This window comes from Sinohyriopsis cumingii, chromosome 6 (genome assembly GCF_028554795.1).
Source record: "Sinohyriopsis cumingii isolate HCF-2022 chromosome 6, ASM2855479v2, whole genome shotgun sequence".
NCBI classification, from domain to species: domain Eukaryota; kingdom Metazoa; phylum Mollusca; class Bivalvia; order Unionida; family Unionidae; genus Sinohyriopsis; species Sinohyriopsis cumingii.
In genome coordinates, this window is record NC_142966.1 from 73420112 (window position 1) to 73439155 (window position 19044).

At 37.4% G+C, this 19044-nt stretch overlaps 1 protein-coding gene across 4 annotated transcripts in view; it reads right to left on the minus strand.

Moving 5' to 3' along the window:
- LOC149797204 (baculoviral IAP repeat-containing protein 2-like) overlaps window positions 1-19044 on the minus strand; it is a 162783-nt gene that overhangs the window by 132182 nt on the left and 11557 nt on the right. For all 4 annotated transcript variants that reach the window (XM_089961892.1, XM_089961894.1, XM_089961891.1 and 1 more), the window contains one exon: window positions 7227-9063. In XM_089961892.1, coding sequence (XP_089818018.1) covers window positions 7227-9059 — 1833 coding nt within the window. In that variant the 5' untranslated portion in view covers window positions 9060-9063. The remainder of the gene's footprint in view (window positions 1-7226; window positions 9064-19044) is intronic.

A 19044-nucleotide genomic window follows, 5' to 3' on the forward strand; every position in this document is an offset into this window, starting at 1 on the left:
ATCCTCAGAAGCATTAGCCAAATACAATGAAGCAAACACAATTGCTGTAATTTACGAGCAGTCCACCAAGTCTGATGTGGTTGCTCAAGATGGTGAAGTTCTTTATAATGGGTCATACAAGCTTATTTGGGCTGATACCATGTTGGAAGATATTTTATTTAAGCTTGCAAACCCATTTCATAATCCTTTAAAGAATAAAAAACCGGCTTATTTGCAAAGGCCTGATTTACAAATTTATATTACCATAACTCCAAAATATGATTGGTTGCTTATTAGATTTTATTATCCTGACTCAGCCACCACCACATGAGAGAAAACAGTGGGTACTGGAAAAATTAATCAATTAGATAAAGTTTACACAGACGTTTAAAATGTTCAATGGTACTGGAATGCAATCATTCCAAAGGTGTATTGCTTGGAAAATATTAACTATCCAGCAGAATATGCAATCTGGAATACTGTAAAATGCATATGCTGTCGTTATGTGTCGGTCTCAGTAAACACAAAGCTTTTACAAGTATATGCTCTTAAAATAAGTAACAGAAAAGAGTGAAGACAACAACCTTTGTAAAATTTAACAAATAATTTATTTCCCAAGAATACAAAGTGAAAAATGAGAAAAAAAGAACTTACGGTATTGCAAATTAAATCTAAATTGTAATCCAAGATTTAAAAACATAAGTCCTAGGAATAAAAAGTCTTGAATGAAACTCAGTTCAAGTCCCGAAGAGATCCAATATTGAAGGTAATGTCTGTAATATCATACGAAGTGCAGATGTGTCAACAGTCACTTGATGAATCATAGAAAATATCATTCCAGTTTTGAATTCAGTATAATTCCAGTGAATGTCTTTATCCAAGAATTTTGTCAGAGCACTTTTGTATTTCCAAAGAAAAGAATCACTTGAATTCAATAATTTTTTAAGACAAAATTCAGCCCAAACTAGACAAAACATAATACAACTTAATGTGTCAAATGTTTTAAGCCCACCAGACAATCCTTTATCAAACTATCAGTTATATGACTAATTAAAACTTAAAACAGATTCCTAGGTGAGGGCCAAAAGTTCATTCTTCTGGAAAAAAAGAAGTCTGGTACCAATTGGCACATGATAAATATCACATAGTCTAGGGATGACCTTTACTAAATTTACTAATTTTTACTCTGAGAAAGATAAAATAAATAAAAAAGTTGTTTACCAAAACTGTCACTGATTTTGGAGCAAGGTCAGCTACTATAAACGATGTTTCATTACCCATAACAAATAATGCAAATAATAATTAAAAAAAATATTAAAAACTAACAGAAATTAAATTACATTAAATGTTCAAAACAATGCCTTAAATGTGGCATTGGAATAAAGTTATATAATCAGCTTTGTCAACCATTTGGATCTGTTTGCGAGTACAATTGTATTATCATACACACAGGTAAATATTCTTTAATGCAACAACAATTCATATGTAATTACTATGAAAAAATCTGACCATCTTATTTAATTTTTTTTTTACAAAGTCAAAGAAATGATAACCTGAATTGAAACAAGGTCTGAAAATTAAAGTCCCATATCATGAATGGATTAATATTCAAGTGGATGCTCCTTAGATTCTAACGCTCACAATCAAAGTTGCAAACAAATCCCATATGGGTTTCATTATACTGTTGTTAGATCTGATTGGCAAACTGAGACACCAACGTTGCACTGCAGCACAGATACAGTAAAGGTAATCTTAAAATCGCTCAAGCTTACAGTGAAATGCATCCAACAACAGCTCTCCTTGCCTGTAGACATGATCATGACCATGATTCTGTCATGCGTGTTTATAAACTTAATCCTGTACATTACTTTCCATCACCAGGACAGATGTATCAGTGTTGACTTTGTTTAGAATAGTGAGCAAAATAAACTTCGCAGGCTTACTGCTGATCCCACAATAGAGTCTGGGAAGATCTTTAATGATGGATGTGCTGCTGTACACAGTAAGAAATCAAAACTGAAGATAACAAAGCCTATTTACATTGGTGTGTCAATAGATTTATCCAAACTGCACATGTACAAGTTTTATTTTGATAAGATCAAATCAGGGTGCACTTACAACATCAAGATACTGTACACAGATGTAGACTTGTTGATGCATACATGGATATGGGTGACTGTCGCTGGTAAATGAATCTGACACCAGCAAATATCTGAATGACCGTCCACTGTTTTGGTAACACCAACAAAGAAAATCATAGGAAAATTCAAGAATGAATGCTCAGGTAAACACATCAAGGAATACCTGAGAATGTGCCCCAAACTAAAGTCAGTCAAGGCTGGTGGGTCAAAAAACATTAAAAAGACTAAGACAGTTCCATGCATGATTGTGCAAAACGATCTCCAGCATGATATTATTTAGAATGTCTTTTCAAGAGATGTGAATTCAAACACACAGCAAAAAATCTTATCCTGTCAAAGAAACATTGCGGAAAGGTTAAGTTTGTCCCCACCTAACATCGAACAGTGGATATTTCCACAAGACATCACTATTTGTGCCTAAAATAAACCTTGGTGGTACTTCCATGTTTATGGTAATGACTTCTTCTTCTTCTCATAAAAATGCTCTACTTGGTGACTTTGGTCTACTCACTGATGGCATCAAATGATAATGTGTTGTTTGCCTTGGAATATCAATCCATACCAGGTCAGTAGCATGACATTGTCCGCCTTCTAGCTCCCCAGGAGCATACAGTTACCAAACAAAATTGTTCAGAGTGGGCTTAACGGTGATGGTTTTGAAACCATTTTGTAGGTAATGGTGACAGTCTTCTGTTGAAATGCCTCAGCAGGTTTTATATCCAGTTGAATGTGTGATTTCCTTGTTCATCCCTTCTATGACTGACGGTACCTGTGTTGCCCACTCACAAGACTGCTACGCAACCAAACACTTCATTAACAATTCCTGCATGTACAGATATCTGGAAAATCATTCCATAAGTGTACAGTTAAATCACTCCACAAAAGCCTGGTTGCAATATATTTCTAGCATGAACCCACACCTTATATTTTGTTCGTAATGCAGCAAAGGAATTCTTTGCTCAGATCCAAGTGCAACAGCCATGGCCATGTTAGTGGTGAACATGTGAAAATTATTTTAAGTGAACCTGCAACACTTGCTGAATCTTGAGATGCAGACTACTCCACTTCCTTGTACATGTATCTACACGTACAATGGCTAAGAAGCACTTGTATTTGCTGAATCTGGCATCTTTCATTAATGATTAAGATGACAATCCATTTGCTATGTTTGACCAAGCCTGAGAAAAAGGCATCTAAGGAGATCCAAGGAAAAGGGACACACTGCAGGAAAGAACTTGAGTCTGTATGAATTCTCCCACACCTCCTTAAGAAAGAAAGAAGGGACTAAAAATCTCCTCCTTGGCCTCTCTTACAAACCCCTGCTATGGGTTCATCTACTTAGGGGGAGGTCTAAACTGGGGCTGCTTTTTGAATTCAGGTTACATGACTTTAAAGAATTCACTGATGGCCCTTTTGAATGGTTAAGGTGACCATATTTATTTCTTTGCTTGTTTTTCAATGGGCCAGAAACAAATGTGCTCTTACCTAAGGTCAATGGAATGAAACCTCAAATAAGAGTGTTTTTCGGTGGAGGAGCAGTCCACAGAAGGTTCTTACTGTGCTCCTGCAATACCTATAGGGCATCCAATGCAACATGAAAGCCCCAATGATGATGCCATGGGCATGGACAAGGCTTGTAGGAAGAACTGAAGTGTGGCTGGTGAAACACTGCCCTCCTTCAGCAGACTGAACGATGCAGCTGAAAAATGTCGTAACGTTGCGTACATGCATTGAAGATTACAAAAAATCCACATGCAGCTTAAAATGCATTCGATTACCTATACTGTATTGCATTTCCAAGCAAAGAATCCTGTGAGAATATTTAGGTGCTTCACGTTTGATACAGTATATTTGTTCAATCCACATGAAAATACTGCAAAACTGTTTCCAAATGTTAAGCGAATATTTCTTTGCATTCAGTTTAATTACTAACTTGTTACATTTCATTCCGATTATCTTTTTTATGAAGTTGGTATGAACACACAGAACAATTTTGTTGCCACAGAACACATACTAAATGTAAATTTTGACATGGTTTAGCAGTTAAGCCAACAGTGTGAAATTACTGAGATTATGCCCATAATCACCCCAAATACTGTTGAATCTTTGGGAACTAAAACTAAGTTTAAACTCTCTCGAAGTAGAATTTCTATACAATATTTTTTCAAGAAAACAAATCATAACAATGCAATATTTGGGGATTCAGAAGAAAGCTGGAAGTTGATTAAAAACTCCATCACAACAGCATTCTAACAATCAATATTTGCCTACTGTATAAAGTAGATATCATGTAACCAAATATAAATATAACACATTAATTTTACCAGAGAAAAGGAATTGCTAAATAATAATGTTCTAATTGTAGGTTAAAATGGAAATGTGAAAAAAATGATGTTTCAGAGATGTATATTGCTGACATTCTAACTGAAAGGGTTCAGCTGTTTCAATATGATTGGTTGTTGTTGTTGTGAGGCTTAACGCCATTTTTCAGCACACGATAGGCTATGCATGGCGGCCAGTATTAATGGTTGAGAAAGAACCCGGCAAAACCCCAGGAAGAACCACTGACCCACGAGAAGCTGCTGGCATGCTTTCTCACATATCCATATTTTCCGAATCCTGGTCTCAAACCCACGCAGACAGACTCGTGAGATGGCAGTGATCTGTAACGGAGAGCGCTTTAGACCACTCGGGGCCCCCTTCAATATGACTGGATGTACAGCACCTACTGTGGTAACATGACTGATGAATAAGTCGTACTTTAAACAAATACATTTGGTTCCTAGGGGGGTATGCTGGACATGGTCTACCTGATCATCATTGATATAATACATAGGAGTAATATGTTTATCCTGGTTCAGTTAAGTCTCTTTTGAGAGTTTGTAGAGATGTGTTATTCATAATTTATAATGTTCCACTGCTAAATTGTAAAATGTGGGAATTAAGTTTTATATAAGGTAGTTCTAAAGCAAGGGAACTGAATGATCAAACTGTAGGTCTCATTGTTAATAACAAAAAGTTGAAATACATCTTTGCAAGTAGTTTGGATCAAGATCATTGTCCATTTTAAAAAAATATTATTTTCAGCAGTCCCTCCTTAATAACAAATAACCTTTACTTAGCTGATCTTAACAATGCATGAAATGGAAGACATAAAACAGATAAATGCAAAAATTTGATATCAGTTGTTTTAATTAGTTCTCAAATTCTATCTCTAATATTTGTTTTATGAGAATCAAACAGTGGTATAGCCACTGTGGTTATACAGTATAATTTAACAATTAGATAAAATAAGCATGTCCACTTATCCCTAAGTACATTGTTTATCGTCAACATCATTACGAAGAAGTACATTGTTTATCGTCAACATCATCACAAAGAAAACAATCTCGCAGAATAGCTGCTGTTGTGCTGTTAGATTATCAGTTCTCACATAAAATTAACACGACAATGACACAGAAAACTAACCAAGTTGATGACATTAACACGACAATGACACAGAAAACTAACCATGTTGATGACATTAACACGACAATGACACAGAATACTAACCATGTTGATGACATTAACACGACAATGACACAGAAAACTAACCATATTGATGACATTAACACGACAATGACACAGAAAACTAACACGACAATGACACAGAAAACTAACCATGTTGATGACATCTGTTGTGCTAGGTTATTAGTTTGCACATAATGATCTATCTTCAAAATGTGTATGTGTGAACCTATATGTACATGTATCAAGGGTGACTTCTTGTGATCATTTGTGAAAAAATATGCTCCTTTGATAATTAGTGTAAAATAATACTATTTAAGTCAAAGATACAAAATCTTGATAATGCTCTCTCTCTGTCTCTTTTTGTCATATATATCCAAGACTAATATACATGTAGTGCACCTGCCCATACACAAAGATATGCTATGTAAGAATGCATCTTCTTTTCTTCACAACATATATAAATCCAGGTTGAGAACAAACTTAACTTTATCAACAATTTTGTATTTTCATAACAGTATATGGTCATTTAGCTTTTAGAACAAATTTTGTTTTGTATGTTCATGTAGCAACTGCCAGAACTATGCTTTCTCAAGTTTTCATTTCCCCTCTATAATTCTGCGATTGGAAGAAACTGTACATAAGTTACTGAGAACTTATGCATAGGGTAACAATCTAACTCAAGATTTTGTTTTTCTGCAGGGAGTACGATATCACTAACTTTGATGTGATCAATAAAAAAGTATCATGAACTGCAACAGAAATAAGTACAGGAATGTATCTGTAGACTCCAATAACATATTTAATTTTTTTTTATATAAAAAGTTTGATTCATTCTGCATAATAATAGTTTGTAAGGCACTGTCAATATGTCAATATTATAATATTATCTAAAATTTGGTTTGACATGTTGTATTAGATATTATCTTCATCAGAACTAGCAAATGTTTATAATTTATAGAATGATTACTTGTTGCAGTATTTTTCAGTATAAGTACACAAATTGCCCCAGAAAAAGAAAATGATTTAAATAAATCGGCGCACTCTCTCTCTAAACTTGTTATATGATTGCATGCAGGGATCATAGGCAGTAAATCACAACCATTTTATAGAAACCACATCCACTCTATGGCTGTCATCGGTTGCAACACCACAAAGATGTGTGGTATTCAAAACTATTCTCCACAAGACACAATGGCAAACCCAGCAGAATGCACAAAAAATTTAGGTTTTTCTCTTAATCCTCTCTACTCTCTCCACTGCAACTACAAAGCATGGGGAATTAAAAAAAGTGCACGAACTGTACTGTAAGGGTTACTGTGTCCTCTTGTTATGACCGCATGTTACAATTTTGTCAGAAAATATTTCACACTGTTAATTTAACTTCATTTTATCTTATATTTGACCTTGAAACCCTTCTGGGAATCCCAGATGGTCATCATATGAGCAACGTATATACCTAGTTTGGTTATGTCCATCAAGCTGCTTAGGAGACTTGTGGTTATGGACAGATGGCCAGATACACAAAGGCTATCACAATATTCCTCAATAATGCATTCGGATAATTATATTCAGGTGGGAGGAGCTGTTTAAACTTACCACTGAAATGCTGTCCTCCTGGGCAGTATTGGAACCTTCTCTGGATTCAAACCTATTTCCTTCAGCCTGAACTTCACCTATCCTTGTGCCAGATACACTAGATGGGGTAACTGGGAGAGATGGAGGTGGTATTGAGTCACTACCTGCACCACCAATATTCCTACTTCTATCATAAGTCATAGGGATATTTGGATATCTTTCCTGTGTCCCATTCAAAAAAGGGCAATTCGGAGACATTCTCCAGTGTACTTCCCGTGGGTTGTCAAGATAATTCCATTCATCATGCATGAACCCACAGGAATAGCATCTGGTCTGACTTCCCTGTCCTGTATAATAGAATCCTTCTCGTGAAAGACGATTGGGGCTTCCATGGGCAGAAGGAGGATAGTTCTGGAATGTCTGCAATCGCATCCATTCCACAGACATGCTTTCCTCCACACTGGGTGGTGACTCAGTGCTAGCATGCTTCCAATATTGATTTAGACTAGCAGGATAAAAATGATTTCGAATTTGTTGCAATCTCTCAATATATTTCAGCGAGATAAAACGCCAATCAAACAACGTTCTTAAAGTCATATTCTGCTTGAAGAGGTTTTCTGTATCTGAAGTAAATGAAGATAATCTAGATAAGGCTTGTTGTATATAATGTCCTCTTTGCAAATCTTCTCTTCTGACCAAATTCAAAGCCCACTCAGATGCATAGCCAATATTTCTGTCAGCAACACCTAATTCAATCAAAGGAAATTCATTTGCTCGTGGTTGCACACTTTGAGTATGTAACCTTTCAGTTTCATTGCTATCCTTGCTTTGTTTTCTGGACATATCTCTACCTATATTTTTAACTCCTTTAGGATATAGCCACCCTAGATCTAATCTGGTATCTCTGTCAGAAAAACATAAATCAGGCAATGAGTGGCATTTCTGTAACATTTTTGCATCACTTTTATCTTCTGATACACTATCTTCTTCAATGTTCCATGAAGATCCATTTATGGACCAAATTACATCTGCTGATGACTCAATGAAGGGTTCAGGTTTGGTTGCAATCCTATTTGAAAATGCATACACAGCTTCACTCAAGTCACTACCTGAACTTTCCTCTACTAATTCCATGTAACATGACAATTCCAAGCTACTTTCTTCTGAAACAGAACCTTTATCAACACTTACAAAATTAACCATATTGGAATCTACAGGTCTGCCAAACTTTGAAGTCATATCAATGAACACATTACTTGGCTCATTGGCAGAATTATCTTTGTCTGATGTAGTACTAGCTAACATTTCATAGAAACATTTTTCCTCAAAGTCTTGTCGGTGCATATCCAAGCTGTTGTCTAAGAAATCAAGATCTAAATCATCATCACCTGAAATATGCTGAACATCTTTATGTTCTGGAATGCAATTTCTGGGCACTTCAATCTTTAGATCTGACTTGACATCTTGCTTTACCAATGTATCATCCTCTAGATGTTCATAGTTAGTTTGTGAAAGTTTTGCTTTTGACAACTTCATTTTTAATTGCGAATCCTGTGAATTATTTGAATTATCATCAACTGTCAGGTCCCAATCCATCTCACTACGTATAAGTGGCAAACAACTGCAGTTGTGGCAATGATTTTTCTTAATGTAAGTCTGATGACTTTTGTAAGAATCATTAGTGTGTGTCTTAGCTCTTGAAAAATATTTTGATTTTTTCTTACTTTTCTGTCTCAAATTTATCCTGATATCAGGACATCTTTTAGGCATTATTTTAATGATCCAACTGTTCCACTCCATATTCTTCATTCTCTCCAAAACCTGTTGAACTTCTAACATGAATTGTGTCGACATACCTCTGAAAGAAACCAGAAAACTCTGAATAAAAAAGCTCATTTACCAGGATTATAAATAACTTATGCCAACAATCGGAGTAATTCTTAGCACTTTCCAAGGTACAGGTAGTGTCATATGACATGGGAAAAACAGTAACTTGTTGTTCATGCTCAATGCATGGTCAGACAAACTAGACTATCACAATTCTGGTGTGGACTACCAAAATAACTATACATGATGGATTCAGGTAGCCAAGCAGTGGATTACTAAAAGATTTTGACTTGTTCTCCATTTTTCAAAATATCACTACAAAAACATTTAAATGAAAAGCAGATATTTATATGGTTTCATTAACTTATTAACCTCTGGAGATTTTTGTCATTTTCACCTTAAATGGGAGTAAAAATGCATTTTGGGAGTTACTTCTGAATACATCCAAATACAACTGCTTCCAGGAGATTTTGTTAAGCCACATGCCTAGTTGCGCTAGAAACATTTTTTTTTTTGTTGCTTATTGGACACATCATTTTTGTGTCGTGGTCACGTTTTACTCCAAATCCCCAGGTTATCCTACATTTTGCATAGGTGTTCCTGTCTGTGTGCAGTTCAGATTGATCTGCCTTATGTCTCAGGCCAAAAAGTCTCAAATCCAGACATAAAATATCACTCCATCAACGGGCTAATTTTTGACATAAAAAAAATCAGATAAATTTTTTTTTTCCCCACTGTAGCATGTAATGCGAGTGGAAAGTCGAGACTATTTGATATTATTGTAGAAACACATCTGTCCACTTGTCTGTAATACCATCCACTTTAATTTATCTTAAATGACCTTGATGCTATAGAGCTCGGAAGTAAGGTACAACCTTATGAGGCATACAAGTGGCACCAGGGGTTACCAGGTAATGAGTTTTAAAAATATTCTCTGGGTGACTTCATTGAACATGCACTACTGCATTCTCTTCTTAAATTTATCAGATCTTGTATTTGTATTGATGAAGATAACCTTGTTATGACAAATAGTTTTGTGCATTCTATCAAGGTCCATTACTAGGAACGTAAAGACTCAATGTAAAGTGATCTATTTGTTAGGGCATAACCGACTTTTGATCCGGAAATTGGATTCCACCGGATAGTATGAACTTCCGATTAATAGGAGTCGGACAAGGCAAGAATGACCGATTCGGATAATAAAAATAATAAAGTTGAATTTCTATAGCACTGTGTCTAACACTGCGTGTCATTCGATAGTGCGTTAATAAAGTTAAATAAGAAGTCAGAAAAGTCCAATATGGTCAACACAATGGGGTGAAACGATAATACTTGAGTTAGACCGAAAGATTTAAATTTATTAAAATATATAATACAGTCCTACCCGTTTATGTCAACATCCTCAATAATGAAGGCATAATATTGAATACATTGACACATGCTAATAAGGAATTAAAAGAAAATGATTCTTACAATCGTAAATATAAATAAAGTTAATAAGGAAACTTTCACAGCACAATAAACTTGTTTCAATCACCGATCCCTTTGGAAAATGCAAGAATCGATCAGATTTCATTGCTTTTATTTAAGTCGCCGCAAGAGGCCAACTTTATAGGACCAAACAAAAGCCTGTTTTATTTTTATTTGACCGCGACATTAAAGCATGGCGGCAAGATCAACTAATTGTTGAATAAAGTACAGGATGGAACTGGCCGCTTGCCGACATAAAAGATTAAGGCGGGAAAATTAAAGCCTGGCGGCAAGATCAACTAATTGTTGAACAAAGAATGGGTCGGCACTGTGGTTTTGAACTTCGTTGCATTTTGCTATAGTCCTGCCATATCCTTCCCCTTGTGACATCGGTGTGATATGCAAAACGTGTGTAACACGGTTTAAAAAGTTAATTTGAAAAACCTTTTAATTTAGCATTTCCGATTAATTGAATCATATCCGGAATCGGAAAAATTTCATGCCCAAAATCCGGAATCGGAAATCAGTAGAAAAATGCTAATCGCTTATGCCCTAATATTTGTGACTGAAAAATATCACTCCTCTTCACATGGTCAATCATAATAACTGCCAATGTTTCCAATGCACTAGGAACAATATAATGGTATACCTATGTAAGAACCACAGAGAGGGCTTTTGATCAATTTCTCATTTTTATTGATACAAAGACAATAATATCACTGGTAACGGTCACACTGAATGTCTAAAACTTCAACTTTTGAACCTGGCTTTCTGGAACAGTGAATTCTTGGAAATGGTCTTATCCAGGGTGATGTGCTTAGTAGCCTAGCTCTGTAATTATCCTGGTAGATGCAATTCACTTATGATTGGCCAAGTGTGAAGAAGGACTTGGGGCTCCTGTTAAGCAGAGACCCTCCTCTGTGGTAGCCTACTGGACTTGTGTACCAACAGGTCAAGGAGATTACTGAACCACAACTGTAGAAGCCACAGGAGAGCTACCAAAATAAGCACTTGCCAGAACAATTCGAAAGGTGAGGGCATATACAGACAATACCAATTAGACTGAAGATGTTCACTGCCCAGACCCTAAGAACTGGATTGGTGAGATTCAAGAGGAAACGGGTGTTCTGTTATGCTGCAAACAGATCCAACTGCTATGTTTCCTGCACAGTTGGAAAAGTGACTACTACCTCCAGGTGCAGAAAATATTCCCAAAGGACCCACAGCCCTCTCTGGACACACCTTGTGCCAAGATATTGCTCTTGTTAGGAATATTATGGACTCGGAGCATGACCTCCTCCACAGCTGCCTAACATAAGAGGGTCCAAATTTACACATAAAGCAAATGGGGGACAAATATCTCCTAATAACCCTGACAAGCTGTCTGAGGAAAAAAACACACTCTGACATGAGGCTGACACCCCCCTTAAAGGCTAGAACACTGCCCACATTCCCAAGTTGTTTAAACAAAGGAATGCTTCTGCCTAGGATCAAGGTCCCTTAAGACCTACACAGTCTGGCTCCAGGTGAGTGCCCCAGCCACAATCTTACACAGCAGCATTCAGAAGAAAGTGGTGACTGGGTGTGTGGATTGGGACTCCAATTTTTAAAAAAAGGTTCAGGCAGAGCCACTAACTTTGGATGTTAAGAGTGGATCCCATGGAGATCCATGTAGACAGACGTTCCTTGAGGAAAATCATTTCACTCCAATCACTCTCATTACCAATGTCCAAACAGAAGAGCTCTAAATTAGAATACATACTGACCCAAGTAAAACCGGTGTTATTTCCTGCATGGAGAGGATAGAGGGATTTGAATATATGCATCCCAAAAGTCAATGGAGACTGCCCAATCAAGAAGACCTTAGGGCATGCCTGACCAATGTAGTATTCTCCAATTAAGAATTTCTCCTCAGTCTCCATTTGAAACATTCTTCCCAAAGAAAACTGTTTAAGACGGAATGGTCAAATTCATAGCTGAAACTTCATGCCTTTCTTAAGACCAGAAAAATCCAGAAATAACAAGTCAGAATTTGATATGTCATTACCCTCTCAACTTTAGCCTTTTGTAGAAGTTGATGTACCTTGTCCCATTAATATGTAGTTGATTGGAAAGGTAAAACTAATTTTAATTATGCAATTTGTACCCATCGTTACTGCATTGTTATCACTTTTTCATATTGCAAATCTATTACTTTTCATGCCAAAAAACATCATCCATTTGATGTGAATACATCCTCACACAGAGTGGAGAATGATCAAGATAAAACATATAAAAAAATGGAGAAAAATGGAATGTATTCAACAGTGATGAAGATATCACTTTACTTAATGTTGGTGTCTATCTGGACTACATGCTGTGCTGCAATTCCCAGAGAACAAATACCTGCACTGTTATATTACAAAGTAGCGATAGAGGGAGAAGAAGGTAGTATGAGATCGCCAAAAAGCTGCTTTCATGACATCCTTCAAGAAAGAATGATTAAAACACACCCATGACAGTTTCAACCTTGTGGGCTTTTAGTTTCATAAAAGAAAGGTCTCTATCAGTAATGGACTGCTATGTACTTTTGATTGTAGTGACAATCCAATGTGAAATGCTGTAAGCCAAATATCACAGGACCCCTTAAGAGGCAAAAAATGATGTTTCCCACCATTCCATTTCCCGTTTGAGGCATTAAGATAGAAACATAATGCCCTAACAGGACATAAATGCCTATCTTACTCATCCCCAGCACAGATTTGACTGAGACTGGGCATCTCTATGTCTTGGAGCTATTAAGGTAACTGAGTTTCTGCATAAAAATCATGCCTGACAAAAGAGAGAAACATTTTTGTAATTCACATTAAATGGAGCCAGACAGCATTGATAAACAAGTCATGAATCTCACTCCATCTTCTCACTGATGCCATGACATGGATAAATAGTCTTGAGTGTAACTCAGGGTTCCTGCAGACTTAAGAAATATAAATTCCATGACTTTTCCAAAACCTTTCCAAGGCCACTTCACTAAATTCAAGGAACACAATATCTTTCATTATCACTGTTTATTTGTCATGTTTGAAACAAGTTCTTTTAATCAATGCTCAGCACTTAGCAGTTTTCAATTTTTTTAGACCTGTCTTGATGAACTGGTCATATCCAACTATAGCCACAATCAATGTGGCTATAGTTGGATACGAGAATGATATAAACAATGGAAGTACCAACGTTTCTAGAATTTTTTAGTTATCAGTTGTAATGGTGGAAAGGTATATAGATGATCCCATTGGAAGCCGAATGCACCCACTGTCCATATTCTTCAGTCTGGGACTGGAGAAATGTAAAAGGGAAGTATGTTGTTGAGCCTGATCACAAACAAGTCCAACTGAGGTTTTCCCCCAACTGTGAAAAGGGACTCTGCTACAAAGCAGTGTTAAGACCATTCAGTGAGGCCTGTTTTGCCTGTCTTGGATAGACTGCCTGCTAATACATTCTTCATCACCAGCATCTGGAGAACTCTTCAGTGTAATGTCCACCAAGACTGCCCAGTGAAAGAGATTCCAGGTCTCCATGCTAAGAGAATGAGCATGTATGCCTCCTTGATGTCAGAGATACCCCATGATGGACATGTTCTCACAGGAGTCCAAAACACATCAACCCTTTACTTTGTCAATGCACCCCTACAGCATGATAAATACAGCCTTTTTTCCAGATTGTTGATGTGAAGCAACGATTTGTCCATTGTCCAATGACTCTTGCTGTACAAACCCTCTGGGTGCCCCAAAATAAATCTGACACAGATTAGCAAGCAGACAGTAGTGGGGGTCAGGTGCATGCATGGGGTCCCCAGTCAGAAACTTGTCAAGATTCATCCACCAATGCAGGTGATAAAAAATCTAGTCTAACGGAATCAGCTGAAAATGAATCTCTCTGGTTTCCACCTTGCAAGAAGGAAAAACAAGAAAGTGCACAGCTGCATTCAAGGTTCTCAATACGTATATTTAAGAGCAAGCCAACAGTGATGTCTTGCTGGTAGCACCTCTAGATCCGGTTTGAACTAAGTTCTGGTTCATGAGGAGATTCACACCCACATAAACTAAATCCTGGGATGAAATGAGCTCGACATTTCAAGGTTGGACAAAAGGCCCAACAAAGCTACTACACACTAGCAATGGAACAGATCCTGTTGGAAGGACTGTACCTGAACATTGTGGATTAGCCTGTCCTCAAAGTAATGGAGAATTGGAGTTCCCAGTAATCAGATGTATGCCAATATAACTCCCATAGCTCAGGTGAAACTCTGAAAGGCTGAAACCAGAACTGGATGACTTTCTGATCCAAGCAAAACCGGATATATTTGCAATGTGGAGGAAATAATACGATGTACAAGTTAGCATGCTGAATGTTGATGGAGACAACCCAATCTAACATATGTATTGCATTGCAGACTGAGACTTTCCATCATGAAAGGTGCCTCCAAAAGAAACTGGTTTAAAAGGTAGAGATAAATTATGAGACAATAATTCTACTGTGATGTCTGCACCTTTCATGTATTGTAATCAGTATACTGCCATGACAGTCAATGGCTCTTTTCTTTTCACATTTAAGCAATAGAGGGCTTATCACATTATGTTGATTAAACTGAAACTGAATCATAAAACATAAATTTCACTTGAGCATTTTTTTGTATAGCTATTTATTTCTTAGTGTTGCAAACAGTAAGCATTTCCCAACATTTTCATTTCAGTGATAGTTCATCATATCGTGTTTTATTTTTGTGAAAATATTTTTGTTAAAGAAATCTTAAAAAATATATAAAAGTATTTTCTTGATACTGTATCTGCAAATTTCATTATGTACATTCCAAATTACCATGCACTGATATTCTCAACAAGAAAACAAGTAATAAATCAAGCTTTAATTGAAAAAATGTTGATGGGTTTTTCTTAATGGTTAAGTAAAAGCCTATTTTGTGCTTTTTCTGTAAGAAAAAATTTAGAAACTTAAATCCACAGCTGCCTCCAAAGTCCTCTGAGCCTGTAAACAGGTTTGGCAGTTGTCTGGAAATGCTAAAATGAAGAAGCAGTGTATAGATGCACATACAACATTCCTCATTTTTTACAAGTCTCAGCAAAGGCAGGGAGGAGGATAAAAAGCTTTCCACATCAATCACCCCGCCCCCCCATCTCTTCCTGTACCTATTTCAGTTTTAAGGAGAAAAACAATACAGGCTGTCAATGTACCCACTATTTATAAAAAGTTGAGCTAAGTGCAGCACCAAAAAATCTAGGTGCAAATTTGCAACTGGGAAAAAGACCAAACACAGCTGCTACAGTGCCTAGAGCTAATATTTATTTGTAAGGAAAGAAGATATAAGTATTAATTCAAATAAGGTTCAAATAAGATGCAGTCATTATTCAGCACAAAAGCAGATGAGGTAAAGCAAACTATTATAGGACTTTTAAAAAAAATCTCTGACAGGATGTCTGAACCACCTCTTCTCTTTGAAGTCTGTTTTATTTGCTGCATTATGTAGAGTACACCACTGTTTATTAGCAGTACTCCAGATTAGTGCAGATTGTGAACCATGTAGTTTTTTTTTTGGGGGGGGGTAAAACTAATTTTAATTATGCATTACATACCTATACTATTGTTTAGCTTTCTTTTTGTGCCGAAAAAAAATGCACTGTCCGTTTGATGTGCATGCATCCTCCCATAGAGTGAGGATTTGTTAATACAATGTAATTCTTTATACAACTTGCCTTGTCCTTGGTATGTTATGTGCAAGACTGGCACAGATAGTTTGTCTTTTTTCATAGAGGACTATTATTACATCAGGTGGGAGGAGGGAATTCAACAATAGCTATGGGTAAGTATAACATAATTAAAATTAGTTTACTCTCCCAAATACATTTTAAAAGGAGCAATAGTTTACCCATATCTATTGTTTAGCTGAATTTGACAGTCAGGGGGTTGGCTGATGCTGTCAAACTGATAAAAAAATCAGAGAAATGGAAAGTGCTCACCATGGTGGATAGGACTACGTTATGGAATATTGGTATTTCTTGGGACCACATGTTGTGCAAACAATGGGACCCAGAAAAAAAAAATGTCTTCACTTTGTTGTGATAATGAGTAGAGATAAAAGGAGGAAAAGGTAGTATGGGAACACCAAAATGCTGCCTTCATGATGTCCTCCAAAGAGCTGTGATTAAGGTAGGCCCAGGAGGTAGCAATGGCTCAAACATCATGGGCTCTAAGTTCATAAAGGAAAGGTCTCGATCAGTAAGAGACTGGTATGCTCTTTCAAATAGTGCCAGCTGAAATGTCTATGGAGACCTTGAGAGGGAGGAAAAGATGCTTCCTAACCCTTTCTTTTTCTTTGGATGCCTTAAGATAGAATAAGGGAAGTTGTTGAGCTTCATAGTGAACAGGTCCACTAGAGGTCTTCCCCAGAGAGAAAACAGAGACTCTCTTACTGAGTGGTGAGGAGAGCATTCAGTTGAGTAAGACATTTTTTTCCTGGTTTGGCTGTCTGCAGATATGTTATCTTGTCCGGAATATGGCGAACTCAGATTATGACATTCTCTGAGGCTGCCAAATGAAGAGGTTCCAGACCTCCACACAAAGAGAAGTGGCATGTGTGCCAACTTGACATCGTACATATGCTATGATGGATGTGTTGTCTGAGCAGACCATGACACATCGGTCCTTTGTCGTATCGACACACTCTTGCAATGCTAGAAATACTGCTTTCATTTCTAAGTTGTTGATGTTGAGGGACAATTCAACCTGTTTCTATATGAGCTCTCAAGCCCAAATCTGACACATCAGCAAACAGATAGGAATGGGGGTCAGGTGCATGTATGGGGCCCCCTATCAGGAGTCTCTAATGATTCATCCACCAAAGCAAATGGTGGTGAAATACTGGTCCTAGAGGGATCTGGGTTGATAGAGAATCTCTGAGGTTTCCACCTTGCAAGATGGAGAAACTGTAGAGGATGCATGTGGAGACATCCTCAAGGAAACAAATCGGCAGAGGTTTTCAAGGTTTCGAGTTAGGAAAGATAAAGGCAAGCAGTCAACACAGTTTCTGCTCATAGCATCTCTAGCACAGCCAGGAATCGATCTACCCGATCCAGGGGAACCCGAACTAAGCTTTGGTTTGTGAGAAAGTTCATCCCCATGTAAACAAAGTCCTGTGATGGAACAAGTTCTTATCTCACGATGTTGGGTAGGAGACCCAACTTAGTTACAGTGGAACAACAACGGAACAGATCCTGATGAAGGAAACTTGGACATGGTGAATAAAAAATACTGGAGAATCAATGTTCCCTGTATTTGGAGGTAGGCCACTACTACTCCCATCACCAGGGTGAAGACCCTGGGTGCAGAAGGGATTCCAAACAACAGAACCCGAACTGAAAAACTTCCTGGTCTAGGCAAAAATGAAGATATTCATGGTGTGGAGGAAATATGGGGATGTGTAAATAGGCATCCTGAAGGTCAGTGGAGATGGCCCAATTGAACAGATGAAGAGCATTCTGGATTGAGGAGGTTTTATCCATCTTGAAGGTTTCCTCTGGCAGAAACTGGTTGAGCAGGGAAAGATCGATAACGATTCTAAATTTCCCACTTTTCTTGGTGACCATGAAAATTCAGGAGTAGAACGTGGGAGATGGATCAATCAAGACCCTCTTGACTGCCCCTTTCTGCAGAAGGGTGTCCAGCTCTTTCCTAAATTCCAAAAGATTGGACTGGGGACAGAAATTGGGGGTCCTTGAGAGTGGGCGTTGTTCATGACACTGGAGACAATAACCCTCATTAACAATGGAGAGGACCCACCCAATGTCTCATAATGCTTGACCAAGCCCCTAAGAGCACCTAATGGGATGCATGAAGGGGATGCACGGCAGGAGAGGGGTTAATTGTTTGGGCTGCCCCCCCTTTTCTGCTGGTAGGAAAGGAAGGAGGGACAGAGAACTTCCTTACCAATCTGCAGTGACCTGAGCACACTGGGCCAAAAGCAGAGAGAAAAATCAATGTTGATGATCCAGCAAGCCAGGGTAGAAATGATGCCCCCAAGAGGGTCTTGGCATCTGGAGGTCCTGGAGCAACCCTTCAGAGATGCTCTCAGGATTTTATCATAATGGGGGACTTCCCCCCTTGTCCCAAAAATGGGCGGGGGAGTAGAACAAAATTGAAGGAAAAGAGGAAATGGCCATACTTCATTATTTACAAAACACTTCAATATCCATCTCTCTTTTTTCCTTATCCACTCTGTAAGACCCCTATTAAAATCAAAATCTTTAAAGATGTTGCCTCTAGTTGTATAAGTATTAATCTGTTCATTGTTTCTCAGATTAATTGGTTTCATATCTGTGTATGAATACTGTTCTGTACTGAGAACACCCTTCACAGCTCACATTAATTTTTCACTAACATAAGCTCTGCCATAGTCTAACTTTCTTCAATTAGCACCCTAATGACTAGATTACTATGCTAGATTTACTATTTCATAATGCTGTATTATGATTTTAAGTCCATTAATGCTATAGTC